Raw genomic sequence first — 24,622 nt, 5'->3', positions numbered from 1 at the left:
GGCACGAGTCGACTTAGCTCCACCTTCGGCCGAGGCCAACTCGGCACGTCCATCAGCTTGCTCGACTTTTGACTTGGGTCGACTTGATTTGACTTTCAGTCCGGACTGACTTGGTTCGACCTTCAACTCAACTTTAGCTTGGGTGGACTTGGCTCGACTTCGACCCGACCAGACTCAGATTAACTTCGACCCAGGTCAACTTAGCTTAACTTCGGCTTAGGTTAACTCAACTCATCTTTGAACTCGACTTGACCTTCAACTTAGGCTCATTCGACTCGCCTATCAACTTGGGCCAACTAGGCTTGACCTTTAGCACGTGCTGACTCATATCGACCTTTGGCACGAGTCGACTCCGCTCAACCTTCGACACAACTTAACTCGGTTTGACCATAGACCTAAGCCTTCAATCTGGGCTGACTCGACTCGACTTCAGGCCGAGCCAACTTAACTCGACTTCGGCTTAGACCGACTTGGCTCGACCTTCGATTCGGATTGACTCGACTCAACCATCAGCCTGTGTCGACTTAACTCGACCTTCGATCTAGGCCGACTCGAATCAACCTTCAGCCTAGGTTGACTCGGCTCGACCTTCGCCTTGGGTTGACTCAACTTGACCTTCATAACGGGTTGACTCGGCTGAGTGGAGTAAAAATGATTGAAATTTCAATTTCCTTTTTTGTAGTGAATTTCAAATTCTTCTATTTTAGTTATTTGAAATATCTTCTTAAAATTCTTCAATTTCAATTTCCTTTTAATTTTTTCATCCAAACAAGTCATTTTACTTCAAAGAATTTCAAATCCTCCAAACAAATGAATTGCTCTATTAAATTGCCTTATCCAAAACACATTAATTTTTTTTTTCTATCCTCAGTTTAGTTTCTATTTTATTTAAAAGGAGTCAATATAGTTATTTTCCTTAAATTGATGTTGACATCATTTAGATGGTGACTATGTGTTAGTTACTCTAGGCAAAAGAACTTGAGCTTTTGAAAACTTAATTTGTGACCTTAGACGCCCTTATTAAAAAAGTAGGTTAATGACCTATACAACTTTAGTCAAACCTAGACCCATCTCCTCTAAAGCCAACCGAAGCCTCAGGCCCAAAAAAATTTGGAAATTGGGCCTTCTTCCCATTTCACATTACAGAACCGACCCTACAAGCTTCTAGAGAACAAATATGTAATATAAAATGTTTCATTGAATTTATGGGTATTAAAATTAATGTTAAAATATGTATATTAGTGGATTAAAATTAAATATTAATATATTATATATGAATTATAATAGATTTTGATGTATCATAATTAATAGTAAATATTTTCATAAATAATAAATATCATACTAAGTAATGAAATTATGTAATATTATATAGTGTTATAGATTATTATAAATAATATACTATATATTATCAATTCATATATTTATTAAAATTAACAATTTATATTTCACAAAGTAATACAATTGTTTCTATTTATTAAAAATAAAATAATGTAATTTGAAAAATGAAAAGAACCAATTATTAAAAATATCATTTCTTTATATAACGGGATACATGCAGTGTTATGGAAATCTAGATAATGTTGTTTATAGTGGAGAAAAGGACCTACCTACCCAATGTATTGTCTTTACTCTTTGGGCCAGATAAAGTATGGCCTACAACATTAGAAAGCCCAAAACCTCAATGGACCCAACCCAATGTCCACCACACGCCCTTCCAAAGCTACTCGCTGAGCTCACTATTACAGAGTTTGTTCCATTTCCACATTCCAATTCCATGGCAAAACCTTAGCCATAACGATAACCATAGCTCTGAAAATGCTTCAAACTCACATTAACATTTTTTCACCTTTCACAGCCACACTCCACTCCAAGCAACTCCGTTCCTCGCGTGTCTGTTCCTCTTCCGCTCCGGCACGCCGTCGTGTTGCAACCACCACAACTCCTGGCGAGGCCAATCTCCGGCGCCTCACTTCGCGCATTGTACAACTCACCCGCCGGAAACAGCTTCGGCAGGTTAATTGAAAACCAAACTGAAAAAGAATAATGCGGATTGCTTTTTTTTTTTTCTTTTTAATTTTATTTAATTTCATTTGTGCAATGCTTTGGTTCAGATTTTGAATGAGGTTGAGGTTGCGAGGAGGCAGTTCGGGAAGCTGAACACGATTGTGATGAACGCCGTGCTGGAGGCTTGTGTCCGTTGCGGTGATATCGATTCAGCTATTAGGATATTCGTAGAGATGAAAAAGGGCGATGGCTGTGGTGTGGATACTGTCACCTATGCCACACTTTTGAAGGTACTATATTGGAGTTCATACTTTAGGCTTTTCCTTTTTTCCTTTTCGAAATTTGCTTTGCCTCATTTGTTTATGGGTAGGACGCTGTTAGTTTTACTTTAAGAATTCTGGTTGTTCAAAACTATAAATGATCATTTGAATGATATACCGGGTAAATATGTTGTGCTCAACATAAGATGAAATAAAGGTATCTCAAGTATTTCTAATTTTGTTTCTTTTTTCATTTTCTTATTAAAATAGTTTTCAAGCATAATTATTTATTTGGTCCTACTATCTTTTTTGTTTGGTTCAATTTAGTCTCATTATTAGTAACTGGTTCAATTTGATCTCTTATTTTTAAACTGATCCACTTTGTCCCTAACTGTCATTAAAAAACTGCTGCAGTTATAGTTTTTTCAGTGACATCGTCACTGACCGAGACAATTTAGACGGGAGGTACGAAATGACATTGATCTTAAAGAATTAGATTCTGCCTAGTCCTTCGCGTTTATGTGATATATTTTTACCGTAAATTGTATGCATACTTCAGTGAGACAAATCCAGAGCTAAGGCCAGAGATGAGTCATTCTACAACAGTTGAGAAATTTAGAGATGAAAAAATAAAGTTTATCCTTGAAAATTTTTCTTGTAAATGAAGACCAAATCATAACAAATCTCTATCATTACATAAAGCCAACTAAAGTATTTTTCTACAAGAGAGCCAAATAAATGACAAAAGCACAAAATGTGTGTTTGTGTCTAAGTGGGTGTGATGAGGTTGAACCTTGATGTGTGGAGCACAATCGACAGTGGGTGAAATCACTCTGAAAGAGAAACATAGACAAAAGGGCTTAGCATTTTGAAATCACTGATGCAATCTGCTTTGGTTCATTTTGGTGCAATTCAGTGTTTTTACTGCGTCCACATTACATGTTCATGGACACATTGTAGAACCCCTTAATTAAATATTCTCTCTGTGAGAATATTTTTTAACAAAAGGATTCTTTCAGTTATAGCTTAGTTTAGTTTTATAATTATTTTTTTAATTCATTTTGAAATTGAAAAATTTGCTGCCACTTTCATTTCCCTCTAAACCCCTTCAAATGTACCCTTATAGTCTCACTGATAGTCTGTTTTTCAATTTAACAATTCAGTGTTGCATGCTCTTTAATTATTTGTTCTTTCTGAGCTTGATTGAAATTTTAATTTAAATACAACATAAAGGGGTTAGGTGAGGCACGGAGGGTCGACGAGGCTTTTGAAATGCTTGAAACTGTAGAAAATGGCACTGCCATGGGAAGTCCAAACTTGTCAGCTCCATTGATATTTGGTCTGCTAAATGCCTTAATCAAAGGAGGTTAGTCAGACAGTCTGGTTTGACATGTATGTTTTTGTGCGTGGAAATTTTGCTTTCAATGTTTTTAGTTTGCACTTGCATATTGCATCATACTTGTGCAACTGTATGTAGTAACTAACTATATAAGGTGACGCCTTGATTGAAATTTTATTGATTTTTAATTTTGAAGTGCTATTTGTTTGCTTTTGGTTTGAGTCTATCAAGATATTTTCAAAACTTCATGTTGACTGCTGATGTTTTACTTGCAATGCTATAGTGCAGGAGACTTGCGTCGTGCACATGGTCTCCTTGCCCGATATGGTTTTGTGTTTCAAGAAGGTGGCAAATTTTCAGTCTCAGTATACAACATACTAATTAAGGTTTTGTTCTAATCTGTAATCTTGAAATAAAAAAAGCATCGTTCTGAATCACATGTTTTGTTGGGATTGTAATAAGTATTTAAATTGCAAGGATAAAGAAACCAGAAATTGAGAACTGAATGCACTGATCCAGTTTAATTGAAAACAAGAAAATACAGAAGGATAGGAATATCCAACTGCCCAGAGCCAAGCTCCTAAGAAGCAACCACAATGGTCCTCCTCCAAAATGACCATACCCTTCCCCCCTTTCTTCTCTCTCTTCTAACCAACTTATTCTTCCTAGTGTGCCACGTCATTCTTCCTAGACCGTTTCCTCTCATACACCCTGCCCCACCTATTCTTACCATTCTCTTCTTGGATCATGGGCTCTTTAAACCCAATTGTATTTGGGTCTGTATCAGATTGCAAGTAGATGTTTTAATGAAATTTGATCTTGAATGTTTCCTTTTTTCAAAATTTAGGGCTACGTAAACTCAGGTTATCCGCACACTGCAATAAACATGCTGAATGAAATTTTACGTCAAGGTATAATGCCAGACAGGCTCACATATAACACTCTAATTCTAGCATGTGTTGAGAGTGGAAAGTTGGACACTGCGATGCAATTTTTTGAGGAAATGAAGGTAATTGTAAGGATTTGAAATTTGATTTCAATCTTCCTTTGGTAGGGAAATACGAAAATGTTTTGAATTTTCAATATTTGATATTTACAGGGCAGAGCACAGAAATTTGTCAATGATGATATGTTTCCAGATATTGTTACATATACGACATTGCTTAAGGTGAGATTTCAATAATTTGTTCACTTGCTATTTGTTATTTTTATAATATACAACTATTAAGTTGGTCAGTTCAAATTTTGCTTTATTCTGAAGAAGTTTTTGATGTGTTGTGTGCGTAGTTGTTTTCAGTTACCTCCAGGTATCTTATTTTGATTGATATTAATGTTCAGTTACAAGTAGTCATATAACCAATGCGCATCAAATATTTGTATTAGTTCTGTCCCATTGTTTGCTTGTCTGGGTGTGGGAGGGCTCTCCAGCATCTCTCTTTAATTTTCTCTCTCTTTCACTCTCTTTATTGCAGGGTTTTGGGATGGCAAAGGATCTTGCTTCAGTTCTGAAAATAGTTCTTGAAATGAAATCTCGTTGGGAATTATACATTGATAGAACTGCTTACACTGCAATAGTTGATGCTTTTCTAACATGTGGCTCAGTTAAAGGTATGCTTTCATCAGTTATAGTTTCTTTAGTGGCAAAGTGATAGTTTTCTGGAATGAGTAAACAAATAGATGTTTATGGTAGTTCCTTTACTGTTGACAAGCGGAGTATGATATTCATAATCCTAAAGTGTCCTAATAATTGAAATTATGCCCATTTAATTAATTGATTTTCATTGTCTCATGATTTGAAGTGTCAAATATTATTTGAGTGCCGCATTCGTCTAGTTTAAATTTTTAGGGAAAAATGTAACTTGTAGTAGTCTTGTTTACTGGGGTCATATGTTTTTATTAAAATAAGTCAAACTCATAGGGAACTGAAGCACAAAGCTACTTAAGAATTAAAGTTTTCTCGTTTATAAGTATCTTTTCGGCACAAAGAAAGAACAATTAAATTGTAAGAAAGAAAAAGAAGAAAAATCTGCAGTTTTTCTTCATATCTGAAATGTCTACTGGTTCTGATTCCTGAATGAATTTCAAATTCTGGTTTGTGCTACTTGAGAATGAAAACTGAGAAAAAAACTTAAGAGATTGATATATCTCTCAGCTCATTCATGTGTGTGTGTATAGAACTAGCATCAGATCGGAAGTTAACACTGTTGCCCACTGCCTATTTCTTAAGGAAAAATATATTCCATCCAATTCATTTCTTCCTCTATCTCCAAATATAATAGCCCAAGGATAATCCCACTGCCCATCTGCCCTAGCTTACATTTGAGGTAATTTACCTGCACCCACTCAAATTGGTTTCAACAAATCTAATTGAAACTGCCCCACGGTTCCACAAAGAGATATATCCTCTCCTAATTTATCACTTTATCTTTATTCAAATCCATGACACGAGCAGTGACAGCAGCGGCTGGCAGTGGCTGTTGGTGGTAATAAGTAGCAAGGGAAAGGGGGCTGAAGAAGAATAAGAGAGACTGGATGATAAAGAATCTTCAAGTAAGACAAATTTAAGGACAAATTCTCTTCAAGAAGGAGGGAATGATAGAGGACTATCCCAAGATTCCATACAAGAAGAATTTGAAGATGAACCTTTACAATTTAAAGGACCTATGACAAGGGCAAGGAGCAAGAGATTCAAAGATCAAAACTATTCAAGGCTCCTAATGCTACAAGCAATATGAAATTCAAAGAATATGAAGATCATGGCTTGAAGCACATTTGAAAATAGTTTTTAGGAAACTTATTTTATGTTTTTAGACTTTGGGTTTCCTCTTAGAAATTAGTTATGTTCTATGTTTTTGGGCTTTGGACTTTCTTTTATAAATTAGTTTATGTTTTGATGGTTTGGGCTTGGGCCATCTTGTAAGGTTCTCAGGTTTTCTTAAACTTATGTGCCTATATATAGAGGTACCAAATATAATGTAGGAACTTTTAGTCATATATTGAATTTGATTTCATTAAAGAGAGATTTCTCTTTGTTCTTGGTTTAGACCTTCAGTTCTTATCAAAAATTAACATTTTTGTGGAGAATCTTCACTTGACTTATCAATCTGCTAAATTGTGACATCTTCCATCTCTGTCTTATCCGCGTTCTTCTCTGATTTATTCGTGTCGTGCCTCTTAAGGATTCAAATTCAGAAACGATCATACTCTTTTCTGGATAGGATCGTATCACTGGTGGTTAAAGTTGTGTGTATTAAGTTAAATTAAATTTTACTGGGCCTGACCCAAGGGAGGCTGAAGAAGAATAAGAGGAAGGGGTGGTTAAAGCTGTGTGTTTTAAGTTAAATTAAATTTTACTGGGCCTGGTCCAATTCTTAAACATTCAGAATAAAATTATAATGTTGCTCCCTAGGTTTCTCTTCTCCACACAATTGGGGTTTTATAATGTTGCGTTGCTGCTGCCTAGGTTTCTTCTCTTGCTGGTCTCTCTTCCCCATGCCGTGTCTTCTTCTTTCTCCTTCTTCCCCATGCCTTGTCTTCTTCTTTCTCCACCTCGTTTTTTCTGTCATTACCGTTTTGTGTTTGTCAGCCACAATGAAAAAAGCGGCCACCATAGCCAAAATTTGATAACACTGCCACGCATGATAATGAATGGTCTAAAATACACAATATTGTAACTAAGAGTATCTAATGGTATCTTAACAATATCTAACAAGTCCAAACTCATTTTCTGTTGCCAAAATTTGTTTTTAATTATAATTATAATATTTTTTTAAATATTTATAATCCTACACATGATACCGAAGTGTTAAAAGACAATAACATTGCTACTGGGAGTTGAACCCTTCCATACAAAGTACTCTAACCAAAATAAGCTATATAACTAGTTGGTCATTTTACTCATTCTTAAAATTATAATTTAAACTTAATTCATCATTTTCGTTATTCTACTAAATTTAAATTATCTAGGGTCTTATGGAACCCATATGGTTGACATTGACTGGGCTGGGTGGGGGTAGCATGAGGATATGGTGGTCATGGGGTGGAATTTTGTGAGGCTTGTCAAAAACAGAGGCAAAGTTGTTGAGTAAGGTCTGAAATTCTGGTGGTACAAGGTGTAGGTAGGGGAGTCTGTGATAAGTGTGTGGGGGTGGTGGGACGTGAGCTGTGTTGTGACTGAATGCTGTGTAATTATTTTGCCATCATCAAGATCTTTGGTGGTTTTTGGAGGAATAGAAGTATAGATGAAGGCACTAATGATATGAGTAAGGTCATCCTGTTAGGAGGCCAGAGTATTCCTTGGGCTATGCTAAGGCTACTACTAAATTAGGCTATGTGATAAATAAAATATTCTCTACTCATTTCATTTTATAAGAAAATTTATCTACAGTAGAATGGAGTCATGGGCTCATGACCGCAGTACAAGTGTCTGAAGCCTATGTGCTAGGAAGCTTCCGCAATTCCTTCATTACAAACTGACACTGACTAGAAAAGAAGAGACATAATGAAAGAGACACTTGGAGCTAGAAGGTTGACCTAGTGGTAAAAGTTGGAAGGAAGGGTGAGAGAGGTTGTGGATTAAACTTCCCTACTAACATTTAAGAGATATAAAGTTGGTTTGAAGGATACGGTTGGGGGTTCAACTCTCCCACTAACAAAATTAACAACTAATATTTGCCGATAAAAAAAGAAAAAAATTGAAAGAGATGCTTAGGTTTGGAACCCTTTGAGCCAATTGAGTTTTTCTTTGGGCTGGGTGACTTTGGACATCTATCAGAGAGAAATATTTTAGTCTAGGGCAGGCCAAATTTTACGCTCTTCCCTGTAGAGATTTCTCAGTTCTTTCCTTTCGTGGTCCCTTGCACTACTACTTTTCTATCATCCATTTTCTTCCATTCTTTTCTACATAAAGGACAAACTGTATCTTCTGTTTCTTTCTATTCACCCTTCCACTCATCCAAACAAAGTATGGAGTTAGTTCTATGGGGAGGGTTTGGGGTTCTCTCGGTATCAGCCCATGTACTCGGATTTCTTGACTGTCATAGCCTTTGTTCTTAGTAACAGTTGTTGGGTAATTTTTGCCCAATTTCTTGATTTTTTTGTCAAATAATGCATAACAGTTTTCATTTTTGTGTTCCCCTTACTACTATTTACATTCTTATCACCCATTTCTCCCATTCTTCCCTTTGTGACGGCAAAACTGTATGTGTATTCTGTTTCTTTCTGTTCACTCTTCCACTTATCCAAACAGAGCATAGAGAAATTTCTGATTTCTATCCATCCAAATATATTCTCACCATATTTCTCTTATATCTTTCTTTCATTCAAACAAAACGATATTCTGCTTGTGACCATTTATAATATGTGCAATAGTTAAGATGGTTTGGTTAACCCAAGATAATTAGTATAAGGGTAACTAATTCTAGATGTAATTTAGATATTATAAATAGGTGGGCTCAACTAGTAGTTAGAAAAGAACTAGTAGTGAGGGAAGAGACAATTCTGTTGGGAGGATTTGGGGTTTTCTTGGATATCATCCCTTGTACTTGGATTTCTTGGCTTCATAGCTTTTGCTCTTAATAATAGGTTTTTGGCCAATATTTCCCAATGTATTAATTTTTTCTTTCTTCTACACTAGTTGAATGTATCACCAACTTTTTTTTTACTAAATAATTGATAAATTTGCATTTTGTTCTTTATCTAATTAAATCATCTTTTGGCATTTTAGGTGCTCTTTGTATTTTTGGAGAAATATTGAAGCAGGCTGGTTCGAATCCAGAGTTGAGGCCAAAGCCTCACCTCTATCTATCCATGATGCGTGCATTCGCATTTCTAGGAGATTATGATCTAGTTAAAATTTTGCATAAACGGATTTGGCCAGATTCATCAGGAACCATATTATTAGTAGCTCAAGAAGAAGCTGATCACCTTCTAATGGAAGCAGCACTGAATGCTGGCCAGGTATTTCCCCCTTGCTATTTGCATTGACATTGAAGTGGAAAAGCCTTTTCTATTATTGTTGTTAGTTTTGCTTTTATTAATTTATTGAGAGAAAGGATCTCGAGAGAGAATCTTTAAAAAGGAGGTGGACTTTGCTAATCCAACTTGTAGTACACGTTATTGTATGGGTGCAAGTGGACAACTAATAATACCATGTCTAGTACACAGTATGTACTGTGTTTTGAAACCCATCATGTTTTTTTTTTTTAAAATCACTTCATTTCTACGCTTAAAGTTAAAGTGAGTATACCTAGTTTAAAAAATTTCACATCTTTCACTCACAAAATCTGTATTTTGCTAGATAAATGGATGGCATTGTGTTGAATGGTTGTTACTTCAAAAACATAAAATATATAAAAAAAAATGCTAAAGTAATCTGATGAATAAAAATAGTAAGACTAATAACTTATGTCCGAAATAATATATTTATACAAAAATCTTCCAGGGACTAAAATTCACCAAAACTATTTAAAATTGAGCATAAAAACAAAGGCAAAGTCTAAAATAATCTGCTAAAGTAAATACTTATGGATACTGTTTAAACGCCATTCTTCAATGTTAGGGACGTAAATCATGTTTATTGATCTTTTTATGAATGCAGCGATAATTAGAGAGAACATCCCATTGAAGTCAAATCGAGGGACTTGATGAAATTCTTTAGCTACTGAATGAGCTTTCTATTTGTTCAAAGTACCATCAACATTTCTTCTATTCAAAACACCTAATTACAACCTATCCTAGTGGCAAAAAGAGAAAACAAATTCCATTATTATTTTATATCAAAGCATCAAACTCTTGCTGTGTAGTTGCCGGTCATTTTGGATCCTTTTAAGCTTTTTTAACACTCTTGGGTTCAAATAAGTAACAAAGAAATGAGTTGGGAAACGAGTATGCAAGACACTAGATTTTTTATCTATGGGTTGAGTACTTCTAAGTGGTAAAGAGGATGACGAAGAACTAGTGTGAGTGGGAGTAGACTGGTTAGTGGAGACTGAGCTTGATGCAATAAAGGACTGACTCTTGCTGGAAAGAGAACTAGGTGACTCGGGCAAGAGTAGGGTGATTTGAGTCAAGTAAAGTGACATGAGGAGGAGGATGGACAATAGGAATAGAGACAATGCAAGAATATTAAGAACAGATTTTTCAAGTGAGAGTGAAGGAAAAAGATCTTTGTAAGGAAACCTGCACTCATTAAAGACAACATCTTTGGATATTGTGAAAATAGGGAAAAATAGGTATAGGATTAATCACATAGGGTAATATATTTATAAAGAAGAATAATAAAGGAAAATATGGGTGAAGCCTAAATACTCATAATATTGTAACTAACATAAGGTATTGTATCTAACAATATCTTAATAATATCTAACACCCCTCTCAATCTGGTGCATATAAATCATATGTACCAAACTTGTTACAAATATAATCAATTGTAGGTTTCCGTAAAGATTCAATGAAAATATATGTTAACTATTGATCACTTGAGTTAACAAATTCAATCTTGATGTCTTGATATAGAATTTTTTTTTTTAAATAAAATGACAATCAATCTCAACGTGCTTGGTCATCTCATGTAAGTCAAGATTAGAGCTAATATAAAGAGCAATATGATTGTGACATATAACTGTCATTTGAGTGACATCTCTAAATTGCAACACTTTAATTGTTTAAGCCAAACAAGTTCACAAGTGGCTGAGACCATAACTCTATATTCTACTTTTGCACTAGATCTTGCCTTAACACTTTGTTTCTTTCTCTTCCAAGAAATCAAGTTACCTCCAATGTAAACACAGTATCTGGAGTTAAGTTTAAAATCCACTTTTTAACATTATATCAGAGCCATGGGTTAGAGTCTATCCTAACAAAGTTTGTTGTTTGTTGGGTCTATTGTTCTACCCGCAATTGGGCCGCTATCAAACCACCCATTAATGTCTAGTCCCGCACATGGGATATATATATGTCTTAGTGTGAGGAGTGTTTGATGGAAGTTCTACATCGACTAGAGATAAGGTCAATTTACAATATATAAATAAGTGCAAACATCATCTTATAAGCCAGTTTTGTAAGATTGGGTTAAGCTTAAAGTCCACTTCATAACAGATATAAAGAGTTTTCTGTAGGTGAGAGACATTTGTAACCCTTTGTCAGTAGCAAAATAACCTAGAAACACTCGTTTATGGGATTTGAAATAAAATTTGTGAGAGTTTTAAGGTCTTTGCAACCCTTGTAAGTGATTAGTTGGATTTTTGCTTGAAAGAACAACAGATAGAGCATTAAAATGAAGAGAAGTTGTAGGCAATCTATTAACAAGATAGACAAAAGTTATACAAGCATGATCCCAAAATTTTAAAGGAAAAGAAGCATGACTAAGGAGAGTAAACCAAGGGCAACTATGTGTCTGTGTTTCCTATCTATGACAAATTAACCAATGATTAATGCACAGTTCCCTTAAATAATAATTAGGGTCTAAACTCTCATCTGCAGCCAGTTTGTAAACTTTTAATAGAAGTATTAAATTGCAGCTCAACCATGGCTTTAATATGCTTAAAAGCAATGAAAGCTTGTAATTTATTTTTAGAAAAGCAGTGAAAGCTTGTAATTTACTTTTAGAAGATAAATCCACGTAATCCTTGAATAAGCATCAACAAAGGTGATATAACACGAAAATTTATTGGGAGATGGTTCTGGTGAGTGTCCCCACCAGGCACTGTACACCAATTCTAAAGGAATTTTGTAGAGACTGTTTCAGACATAGGAAGGGATAACATGTGAGTTTTCCTAACACAACAAGCAGATAAAAAAGACAAGGCATCTTTATTATTTTTTGAAATGTTCCAATGCCGTAAGAGGAGTTTTAAAAAAACATGTTGTATGTTTGGATGCCCTAGCCTAGTGTGCCTCAAGTATGTGCTAGGAGAATTGCAAGTATTTTCAACAAAGATAACAAAATCATTAGAAATCAAACAACTGGCTAGTCTTGAATGTTGAGCTTGCAGCTGAATGTTAGGAAAAGTGTAAAGATTGTCAAGTCCAATGTCTCCTTGCTCCAAAACTTCACTGATGACTTGGGATTTGACAAAGCCATGAGTAGGAATTAAATTCAAAGAAAGTGAGTTATCCTTTGCAAACTTACTCCACTAACATTTTGGTTATAGAAGGAACATGAAGTACCTGTGAAAGCTAGGACAAGTTTTATGATTGTATGGACAAACTTTGAGCATTGCCTATGAAGATCTGGTAAGGGCCTTCAAAGGATTCAAGTTGATGAGTGTTCTGAGATTCTCCAGTTAGATGAAATGAGGATCGCTCCTGAATTTGGATCAGTTGCTTTTGTTGCATTGCAGTGTTGTTGTTTTGAGGTGCAGCAGAAATAGTATTGGTCTAAATGGTACATGGAGAAATCTGAAATTGATTAGCTGATGATTAACGTATTGTTAGGTCTTCAATTTGCAGATGGTCCAATAATAGTAGGTTGGTTTAGTGAATACTTATTCTGAGCCATAGGATTCTGATAACATGCACCATTCTGATTTTGAGAAGATGTTCTTCCATAGAAATTCAAATCATGAGAAAAATAAAATTGATCATACCTATGGTAACAATTCAAGGCTATATGGCCTTTTTGAAACAAATGACGTTGCACTATTCCCACCACTACTATTTTGTCCACAACCAAATTTCCTATATTGTGTGAAATTTGTCTTTGGTTCATCATGTGTCTCCTTTGGGTTGTAATTAATGACTTTAGTTTCAAGCTCCACCTTTTTGCTAGCACCGTGAATGTTAACTTTATTATCATAGTCTTCATCTGATCTTGGGTTGAGTATGTGGATATTTCATCAAAGGTCACCTCTCTATTAAACATGAGCTTGGATTCCTTTGGGTCCTATAACCTATACCCTTTTTCACCATTTTGATAACCCTAAAATATGCATTTCTTGACTCTTGGCTATAGTTTCCCTTTATTGACATAGGAATTATATGCACACCCAAATACATGCAAAATTGACTAGTTTGTTTCATAGCTCAACCACATTTCTTCTATGGTCTTGCAACCTATCACTTTAGAGGGAGATCTCTTTAGTAAGTAATGTGAAATATTAATTACCTCTGCCCAAATTTTCTTTAGAATGTGCAAGGAGCTCTCTCAAGTTGTTCATTCGTTGTACAATGCCAATTTTATTGTGGTGTATGTCTTAGTTTTGTGGCAAGCTATTCCTTCATTTATGCAAAACTCATCAAACTCCCTGTTGCATAATTCCTATACATCATTTTGAGTTGTTTTATCTTCGTTGTTTGTTTCTTTCTCCTCTTCAAATTTCTATTGCTTGAACGGAAGAAATACATTAGTTTTATTTTTTTCAAGACATAAATCCAAAATTTTCCATGAATAGTCACCTACGGAAGTTAAAATTTATCGTGCTCCACGTTGAGAAGAAAAGGAATACGTGATGGGCCCCATAGTTATGAATGGAAATAATCGTTAGTCCCTCACATCTTGTGAGATCTGGTTTTCCATAGATACAATCAATGCTCACAAAAATCTAGCTTTCCATTCTGAAGTAAGCCACTCTTGATAAGCTCATCTGTTTCATGCTTAATCTAGTGGTCTAATCTCATATACCACAAACGAGTTTGGTTAAGATCAGACATGGAAGAAGGTGCAGCTGCAGACACCACTGTTCTGCCTTGTAGAATCTATAGTCTATTCTGCAGTTTTTCCTTTCATAATTACTAAGGTATCTCTAGAAACTGCCACGACTCTACCTTCAACTTGATATGAACATCGAAAAGAGTCTAAAGTGCTCAAAGAAATTAAATTTTTTCTGGTTTTGAACATATACCTCAAATTGGTTTTTCTTGTATGTGAAGTTAAATTTTTAGGTATTATGCTTGAACATTTGATTGGTTACGGTTGAAATTGGTTTCTGACATTAGTCTTCATTTGTTGCTTCACTTTCTTTATAGAAAGAAAATTCTTTCACTTACCTTCTTTTATTTTAATTTTCAACATTTTGATTGTCTTCGGAAAGTTATTTCTTAGTATCTTTATGTTATCTGCATCTGTGTTTCTTGGCCAGATTAATGTTGCCATTAAAACACTTGCTGAGATAATTTCTAGATGGAAGGGCATATCCTGGAAAAGTCGCGGGGGCATGGTATGTAATATATGGTATACAACGCCTTTTTGAATAGATCCCACCATTAGATATTAAAATTCCTAACCTTGGTTTGTATGTCTAGTGTTTTCTCATCATAGTATATTTCTGGACCAAATTTTCGATGACTCAGTGACGTCCTTTTCAGAATCCAAATAATTTTCCTTCAGCAAAGTTGTAGCTCATTGCAAGCTTATGATCTATCACCATGTTTCTTTTATATGTGTAATATTACTGTGGATCACATGTAATACAATAGTCAAATATTGTAGGAAGAAAGACATTTTTAAACAGGATATTCATTTATATGAATTTTTTTTCTTAAATGTTAAAACTGTCAACCTTATGGCCATGCTTTTGTGATATAGGTAGCTTACCGCATTGAGGCCATGTTGGGATTCTCAAAGTCTCTGTTCAGTCCCTACTTACTTCCTCAGGTACTGATCATATGTTGCATTGACATCCTTTCAAGGTTTTTATACATTTATATCTCTGCATGTATGTTTGTTATGTCCTTAGCTTGACTGTTTGATCTACACCACATTTTATTTATGGTTGTTTATGCATGGAGAACTTGTATTTTGTCTAATTGTGGACCCTCTTGGTGTAGGTTTTGCCTTCTGAACCGATTGAGAACTATATGATTCGATTTGATGCGACACGGCCACTACAAGGTACCATAAAGCTGAGGAAGGTGGTTATGCGTTTTTTTGATGAAATAGTTGTTCCTGTTGTGGATGAGTGGGGTAGCTGTATAGGGCTGTTACACCGTGAAGACTGCAACCAGGTAATTTTAGTTTGTTTAGAATATCTGATTTGTGAGATTACTATTTCATTAAATGGTGTTCTATCAAGGTATACAGCAAAATCCTACAATATTTAATCGATGTATTGTCATTTTGCATGGAGAGAAGTTAATAAATTTGTGTAAAGACTGTCTATCTTCTCTGTCTTGGGCAGCTGAATATGCCTCTTGAATTATAACATATAACTGAAGTACTATCTGTATATATGGAAGAATGTAGTTTTTATTTTGGCCTTTTCCCATGATTTGGGGTACTTTGACAATATTACTGAATTCTTTCAATTAATGTGAATTGGAAGGATTAGGTTGCATGTGTGAAAATTTAAGGGGAAACTTATGTGGCACAATGATAGGACGAAACTGGTGACTGTACCTAGGTACAAGGTTACTCTACAAAGCAGTAAAGGAAAGTATAGTTTGAGAGGAAAATGTTTTTCTTCTTTCATCAAGAGACTACAATATAAGTTGGGCATCCACAAACATGTGGGTTTGGTAGCTAGCCCATTTGGGAAACACAAAAATTCCTACACAAACAACTACTGCATTTAATAGTCCTTGGTCATGCAAGGTTCTAAGATCAGAGTTTGATTGAATCTTGTCCTCAAGGTTGGTTCTGGCATGTCCAATACACTCTTCCAAAGAACATATTGTCTCGTTGTATAGTGTTGTCATTTCACTCCTCACTCAACAACTCAACCGTAAGCCTTTAAATATTTTTGAAAATGTTTTCCTCTTATTAGTGATACCACACTCTAGATTACTCACACCCCTTGAAAACACCTCAACTAGGCTCATCCAGTGAGTTATTCATTTAGTGAAGGTATTGTTTGGAACTTCTTTGCAAGTACTTTAAAACACTACTTTTCGCTCAACACTTTGGCAAGCGTACCAAATTGTGCAAGTTACATTGATTCGGTCTTCGGGGGATGAGAAGACGTGACATACTACGATCACGTACAGAAGTGCTGCCTTTCGGCTCGGCAATATGGAACCTCTCAACAGACGAACCAGAGAGATGAGCCTGATTACATTCAATAGAAGCCTAATGGAAAGAAGCAGCTTTCAACCACCGATTTCTTATTCAAAACTATGCCAGAGACTCCTCCAATCAGATACTTAGCTGGTCACTCAGGGGGTTTAAGAAGGAGGCATTGGAGAGAAGTAGGCATTGGAGAGAAGTAGGCATGGTGGCCAACCAAGGCAGTGAAATCGAGACAATCAATCGGAAGGAATCCCCTTTTTTTTAGCGTTATATCTTATCTGCTCTCTCAGTGGCCTTTGTTCACATCCTGATTGGGTTCCATCGAGGTATCTTCTTCTCCTCTTGTTACGACAAATCGAGTTGCAGGACATAGACAGGCGGGACTACTTTGGTAATAAGAAAATATCTTAGCCTTGCTAGCACGCCCAAACACAGACCCGCGTTCCAACTGATCCGCCTCCATCCTTCACTATGCAAGAGTGCATCAGGTTCATTTTCTTTTGGTTGGGGATTTACAAGTCTAATGGGAGAGGAATGGCTGACACGTTGACTGCCCCGTAGAATAGAACTGGCAGCTTTCTTGACTGACCCGCTGTCACATCTCGAATCGTTATGACTACCTTTAACTCGCTCACTCGGGCGCAATACCCATCCTTCTTGAGCTTCCCATTAACCCATTTAATGCGGATGAAAGGATGAGCTAGCCCAGCTGTATGATAAGAGTCCTTATCCTACCCACCCCATTTTTTTAGTTTATGGGAGTAGCAAGAACATGCTTGCTTCCCGTCTATTCCCTCTTAGTCCGTCTAGTAGATTGAGTTCATGTGCTTTATGGTATATCTTCATCCCCCCTATCATCCTTTGACCCACTCAAACTTCATAATGTAGAAAAAAAGAAACACTATGTGATAATGGTATCAACTATGATTCTCCCTCTCTTCGGGAAGCTAACAAATAAAGAAAGCTCGGTAAGACCAGAATATCGTTTCCTAAGAGACTCATGCAATACCAAATAATCATGCAATTAATATCTAATCTAAACTAAAGAATATTTTCATAATTTGAGGTTATGTTCAAGAAAGTAAATTTGTGCATAAACAAGTAAATTTGAAGTTTGGTAGTTAAAACCCTTAGACAATGGAAAAGACGAGAAATGATATGGAATAATATATCAATGTCAATCCATAAGTCTACTCAAACCCTAATCCCTTAGTAGAGTGAGCCTAGGTTTCGTTATTAAGAGTCAATCACTTGAACCCTTAATAAACAAACCCACTTTGTGAACTAGGGTTTTAGACAACTAATGGGTCAAACTCCATTCCTAGATACAAGTTCCATTAGGTATCTTGTTTCATTTCTAGGTTTCAAAAAATATTTCCAACACCTAATGAACCAAGTATCAAGCTATAGGTGATCAAACCATGCAAGCATTAAGTAAAGAAACAAGAATACTATCATTTAATGGAAGAGGCATATATATATTCAAAGCATTTGCAAAATACAAGAGTTTAGTAGTTACATTTACCCCAACAAAATGGGTTTAGCTCTCCATCGTCATGAAGAGCCCAAGCTTATAAAATGGAAGATGAAAGAAGAAGGAGATACAAAGAGGAAGAAGAGATGCTTCCCACAAGCTCTAGCAGACCCCCAAGCTCTCCCAATGAGTGTTTTCGTGTCTCCAACCACCTAAGATAGCTTTCCTTCAAGCAACCAAGTAGAAATAGGGTAAAATTGCCATGTCAGCATAAGTGGTGCCTGACGCTGACCAAACTTGAAGTGGCCTGGGCTCTCTGACTTGCTGGCACCCTGCCTTGTGTAGCTGGCGCCCGGCGCTGGCCACCTCTGGAACATAATTAGTTTTTGACTTTGTGGCATTGGGCCTAGCTTCTCTGGCGCCTAACCCCTGCATTTCTTTTAATTCAGGTTCTTGATTGCTTCTTCATGCTTCTCAGGATTGCGGTTTGAGACAAAAGCTTTCTGACACAATTTACATAAAAGAATGGAGATTAGTGATAAAATTATATTAGTGTGACCCAAAATGTAAATATTTACAAAAGCAAGCTAAAATTGGAGATACCAATGTTTAAAAGCTAGAGAAGAGTTGATTTTGTTAATAAAAGATGACTAAGATAATGGTAAAAATTACCATTATCTCAAGTGCATTGTCTCACGAATACATCCTCTCTTGGTACATCATGTGACGAGTACTTCATCAAGCTAGCACTTCATCCAATGAGTACTCATCTAGAGAGTATTCGTCTACTGAACTCTTGTCAACTTTTGAATATATCAGTTTGGTATTATTGGCTTCTACTTATCTTAACTTTGCAAAATATCCTCGTTGTCTTAAAAGAATTGCCCTAGCCAAATAATTCCAAACTCACTCATTCTATTGTCTAGAGTCTCCTCTATCATATCACTCTAAACTACATCAACCGACTCCCTTGGTCTATTTAGGTATTCTTACTCGTTTTCTTAAGATCAAAAAGATAGTTTTAAAATTATACTTACAATACAACAACTTGACTCAGCTGACATACTTAAGAATCCATTTTCCTTCGTGCCTCTCAAAACTTGATACAACAGCCGATTTTGATAGGAAGCATTCAACTCCAATTCATCACCTTTAAGCAACCACATAACACAATATTTCAATGAATCAAATCATACAACCAACATACAAAATCATTAAAATACTCATGCCATATCACCTTTCATCAACTAAAATACACATGTTTCAATGAAATCAATCACATATCCAACAAACAACAACATAAAAATACTCAAACTCCTTTAAACCGACAAACAACCAATAACTTCACGTTTCATTATCAACTCGTGGCTTATACAATGGCACTGTTAGTTTTGAAATGGTTGAAAAGCTAAGAAGGGGGGGTTGAATTGGCTAGTTAAAACTTTAGGCTATCTTTGCAAGCTAAAAACCACTTTTTATTGAATCAAATAGATCACCAAGTTAGGATGCAAACAGTACTGAACTGTACACTTTCAGTCAGTCAGAAACAGAGTTAACAGATTGATTTTACTAAACAGATTTTGTTCTGGTATAATCAATCGATTGAAACAGAAAAACAATCGACTGAAATACCGGGAAAAATGCAGAAATGCGAATTTGAATTTTAAACCAGAAACAATGCTCAAGAATGATCAAGATCAGTTCCAAATGATTATACAAACATGCTCAATGCTTCAGATGCTATGAAAACATACAAGAACATGAAAAAGATGATTAAAGCACAAGTTCTTGAAACTTTAAAATGAGAATGCAAGAGAGAAAGGTTAGAGAAGAGAGGACACCACGAATTTTTATACTAATTCACTCAAACCTGAGTTATATCCAGTTTGTTAAGGCAACCTTAGCTTGACTTTGCACTATTTCAAAAGTTTTACAAAGTATCCACCCTTACACATCCAAAATATGCAAAAACACCACAAAAGACTCTTGAATCACACAAGAGTCACACCAGCACAGCAAGAACCCTCTTGCAGACCTGGAAAACCACCAGGCACACACCCAAAGCTTGAGAAAGATCAAACCTCAGTGGTAGCACAACCTTGCCTACCACAAACCACTTTCTCCAAGATTCAAACCAAGCCAAAAGCTTCAAAAATTGATCCAAGATCAATATTCAACAGCTGCAACACCTATGATTACGAAGGAGAGAGTTTCCACACGTTTCCAGAATCAAATCGTGCTCTAAAATGATCAACAGACCTCTCTTTCGAAAATCACAGCTTTTATAGTCAAACTGTCAAGAAATTCAACCGGTTGATTTCACTTGACTTAAGTGAAATCAGTCGATTAAAAACTAAATCAACTGATTGAATTTGTTGCCGTTTAAGACTACTATAGCCAACCTTTTAACCTGTTAAAAAAACCATTCAACAGATTAAAAGAAATATTTTAACCTGTTGAAAACCATTCAACAGATTAAAAACACACAAAAGACCATACTACATCTAATTAATGCTTTAAGGTCTACAACATGAATTACAAACTTAAAGTACACTTTCTAAATGATGTAACTACATGGAGAGCACACATTCCAGCCTTGATCACCATGGATATCATTAAATCTCCTTTCCTTCATCAATGTAGACTTCATTCCAATGTTTATGTCTTCAAGATAGTTCAAAAGAGCTTCATTCAATCTTCATCAAATCTTCAAGAAGCAAACCACCTTGGCTTCTCATGTCAACAATCTCCCCTTGATTTGATGAAGCCAACCTCTATTCCACCTATCTTCTTCTATCTTCCATTGCAAAATGCTTCTTCCATTTGTTGGAAACCAATTGATGAAGTAACACCTTAGCTTGAAGCTTGTGATCCTGAAAAACCATTTTACAACAGCAATACACACAAGCTAGCAAGTATACAACTGTGATCATGTGATTCCAATTTGAGTTCAAATAATATGAGTTCAATTGATTTGATTTGATTATTGATTATTGATTCCAATTTTAATGCTTAGTTTAATGTGATCAATTATCCATTTTCCAATTTTTTCAATTTTTCTCCCCCTTTGGATTCATCAAACAGAACAAATGCATAAGGATAACAAGCATTGCATATCATTTGATTAATACTGGAAGGAAATACAGCAAACAGAAACTGAAAACAGAAAACAGATGCATAAAGCTGATACAATCAGCCGACTGAAATGAAAAACAACCAACTGAAACTGACAGAACTCAAACTGAAAAATCACAAACACAAGGATGCAATGCATGATTCTAAACAACCACCACACTCAGTCATCTTGAGGGTCATTTCTGGTCTGGAATGAGTGGAGCATATCATGGATATCATGGATTTGGCCATCCAATGCATTGAACCTCTCATTGCAATAGTTGTGATGTCATGTTGAGACACATTAAGCTCGTGCAGCTGGTTTAGCACCATCCTCTCAAAATGTGAGTACACAGGACCTTTATCCTTTGGAGGGTTGTAGGGAATCAAGTCCATAGGTCTAGCAGTTGGTTCTTCCTCTTGATTTGCACCACTTGGACCAGCTTCATGGTCATGTGCACCACCAACAACAGCTCCAGCAGTTGTCCATCCATTTCTCACCTTGATAAAGCCCATTTTGTGCAGATTTTGGTTGGAGGTATGGTTCAATAGTCCAGTTGACTCCTCTAGCTCATCCTCTACATCAATACTAAAGTATTCAATGAATTTAGACACCAAAACCACATATGGAAGTCTAAAATCCGTGAGCCTCTTGGCCTTGAGCATGTGATCACGAAACACATAGATCCAATCCACTTGAATGTTGTGTTGAATGCAGTACATGAGTATCAAATCTCCCTCATTCAATGTTGAATGGTTGCTACCACGTGGAACAAGGATTTTTGTGACAATCATACCAAATAACCTTTGATCCACCTTGAGACCACCAACATGGAAGTGTTTGATTTCAGCAATAGGATTTCTCAAGCATTGACCATAGTATTGCATCTTGTTGAATTCTGGAACAGCCCCAGTTTCACCTTTTCTCACTTGCACACCCCTTGGTTTGAGTCCAACCACATCTTTCCAAGCTCTCTTGTTGATCTCCATTTGAACACCCTTGATGCTGGATAGTAGAACATCATTTTTGAACTCCAAGTTAGTGAAAAATACCTTCACCAAGTCTGAATAGATTTTCCTCGAAAGTTCAAGGAAGGACTTCAACTTTTGATGCTTTAGTTGTTGGAATAGGCTCTCAAAGCCTTCAACCCTTAGCCATGAGAACCTCATCACCTTAGGAATGCTGATATGCTTTCTATTCATCTCAATGAGGAACACTTGAATGTTGTCCTCATGATCCTCAAACCATGCTTCAATTCTCCCATGGCTTTCATGATTTGGAGACCTTGGAGTAAGAGGAGTGGAGTGCTCATCATCAGATTGGGTAGCTCTTTGGGAACGACGAGGCATGATGTGACTCTTGTGTGATTCAAGAGTCACACCAGCACAGCAAGAACCCTCTTGCAGACCTGGAAAACCACTAGGCACACACCCAAAGCTTGAGAAAGATCAAACCTCAGTGGTAGCACAGCCTTGCCTACCACAAACCACTTTCTCCAAGATTCAAACCAAGCCAAAAGCTTCAAAAATTGATCCAAGATCAATCTTCAACAGCTGCAACACCTATGATCACGAAGGAGAGAGTTTCCACACGTTTCCAGAATCAAATCGTGCTCTAAAATGATCAACAAACCTCTCTTTCGAAAATCACAGCTTTTATAGTCAAACTGTCAAGAAATTCAACCGGTTGATTTTCAAATCAATCGGTTGATTTCACTTGACTTAAGTGAAATTAGTCGATTAAAAACTAAATCAACTGATTGAATTTGTTGCAGTCTAAGACTACTGCAGCCAAGCTTTTAACCTGTTAAAAAAATCATTCAACAGATTAAAAGAGACATTTTAACCTGTTGAAAAACCATTCAACAGATTAAAAACACACAAAAGACCAAACTACATCTAATTAATGCTTTAAGGTGTACAACATGAATTACAAACTTAAAGTACACTTTCTAAATGATGTAACTACATGGAGAGCACACATTCCATCCTTGATCACCATGGATATCATCAAATCTCCTTTCCTTCATCAATGTAGACTTCATTCCAATGTTTATGGCGTCAAGATAGTTCAAAAGAGCTTCATTCAATCTTCATCAAATCTTCAAGAAGCAAACCACCTTGGCTTCTCATGTCAACAGGCACGACCATCAACTCAGAAATAAAAGTGACTAGTTAGCTTCCCTTGTACGTAAAGCTCTTTTCTTCTCAAGTTCTACTACTAGCATTTTCTCTTCTACCCAACTCTACACAAAAGAAACTTTAGATCAATGATCTGAACATAACTTAGATATCTCTATACACATATTCTCGTCTTGAACGCAAAAGAAGATGAACTTGCAAGCACATCGCCAAACTAACTCAAATAGAAGGTTTAAAGATGAACTTGCTCAACTTTAACTTCTAATCGGTTGAAAGGATATCCTCTAACACCCCAACTCCTAAAACTAATAATTCCGTATTTATTTTCAGGTAAGATGTAAAATTTGATATTTTGTTATAATTTCTTTTAGTGTACATTACTGTGTATGTTCCGGTTCATCGTAACTGTGTATTCATCATTTTATATGGCCGTAATTATTATTGTTAGTGTTATGATGAATTGTTACCGAAAATTCACTCTTGGCTACACAACTCGGATCATTTTACGTTTTGGTTCCCTTGTTGTGTGCTACTGATTGTACATATATGCACATGCCTAACATGAACACAATGCTTCGACCTCAATACAAATTGAGTCATACCCGTTCATTACATTTGAGTTTGTGTTTTATATTGATATTGGGATGAATTTACGATGCAGTTGGATGCCCCAGTTTCAAGTATGATGAGAAGCCCTCCTCCCAGTGTTACGAGTTCAACATCTGTAGGTCATGTAGTTGATTTAATTTTAGAGAAGCGATACCCTATGATTGTCATTGTAAATTACACGAACTCATTTGCTACTCCTCCATATAACTCTAGAGCAGTTGGTGTTTTTACACCAGAACAATTAAGTAGGTTTATCTCTCCAGTATCTCGAGTAAAATGGACAGACCTTTGTGAAAGGTAAATATAACATGCTTAGCTTTTACGGAAATTTCTTATTTAAATAAGTTTTTCGTAGTACAAGTACATACGAACTGAAATTGCCTCATGAGGTTTTTCCCTGCATGTCTGCGTATATATGATTTATGTGAGAGGCTGTTTCTTGAGTGGGTAAAGCTGATTCAGGTAAGTAGTAATCTCAGGCTATTGCGCATTTTGGAACGGGCGATAGGGTGAAGGACTTTCTTGGATTGGGATAAAATATTACAATATTAAAGTTGTATTTATAATGCTATGTAGTTTAGTTTTAGTTTCATAAAATATTAGACGATGATACTTTTAGGATTGTTAAGGTTGTTATTTAATGCAAAGTTCACATTGTATAGAGTCGGCATTGTCGTTTCATTTAAGAACTAAAGTTCCAGAGGAGTTTCTTGCCATTGCCATTAATCTAATGGTAG

The 24,622-nt window shown here is 36.0% G+C and overlaps 1 protein-coding gene across 2 annotated transcripts; it reads left to right on the top strand.

Annotated features, from left to right (window-relative positions):
* The first annotated feature begins 1,738 nt into the window (after positions 1 to 1,738).
* LOC114193460 (pentatricopeptide (PPR) repeat-containing protein / CBS domain-containing protein) lies at positions 1,739 to 24,213 on the top strand. 2 transcript variants are annotated; one of them, XM_028083270.2, is made up of 12 exons: positions 1,741 to 2,013; positions 2,112 to 2,294; positions 3,498 to 3,630; positions 3,892 to 3,989; positions 4,451 to 4,612; positions 4,703 to 4,771; positions 5,076 to 5,211; positions 9,329 to 9,561; positions 14,682 to 14,759; positions 15,128 to 15,196; positions 15,370 to 15,546; positions 23,938 to 24,213. In XM_028083270.2, the coding sequence occupies exons 1-12, from the start codon at positions 1,816 to 1,818 to the stop codon at positions 24,184 to 24,186; spliced, it is 1,785 nt and encodes a 594-aa protein (XP_027939071.2). In that variant the 5' UTR covers positions 1,741 to 1,815; the 3' UTR covers positions 24,187 to 24,213. The 2 variants fall into 2 exon arrangements, with proteins under 2 accessions (XP_027939072.2, XP_027939071.2); XM_028083271.2 differs by lacking the exon at positions 14,682 to 14,759 and having other exon boundaries at positions 1,739 to 2,013.
* Positions 24,214 to 24,622: the final 409 nt, after the last annotated feature.

The sequence above is a fragment of the Vigna unguiculata genome, chromosome 8, assembly GCF_037176805.1.
Source record: "Vigna unguiculata cultivar grain cowpea cultivar isolate G323 ecotype 2 chromosome 8, ASM3717680v1, whole genome shotgun sequence".
Classification (NCBI taxonomy): Eukaryota; Viridiplantae; Streptophyta; class Magnoliopsida; order Fabales; family Fabaceae; genus Vigna; species Vigna unguiculata.
The sequence above is the reverse complement of the archived record's forward strand: the minus strand, read 5'-3'. Positions and strand labels throughout refer to the sequence as shown.

Bases quoted from the DNA above. Each gene is read 5' to 3' on its own strand.
- LOC114193460 (XM_028083270.2), top strand. From the start codon at position 1,816: ATGCTTCAAACTCACATTAACATTTTTTCACCTTTCACAGCCACACTC. The intron at 2,014-2,111 runs GTTAATTGAAAA...GCTTTGGTTCAG, and splicing joins GCCGGAAACAGCTTCGGCAG to ATTTTGAATGAGGTTGAGGT. The intron at 4,772-5,075 runs GTGAGATTTCAA...TCTTTATTGCAG, and splicing joins CATATACGACATTGCTTAAG to GGTTTTGGGATGGCAAAGGA.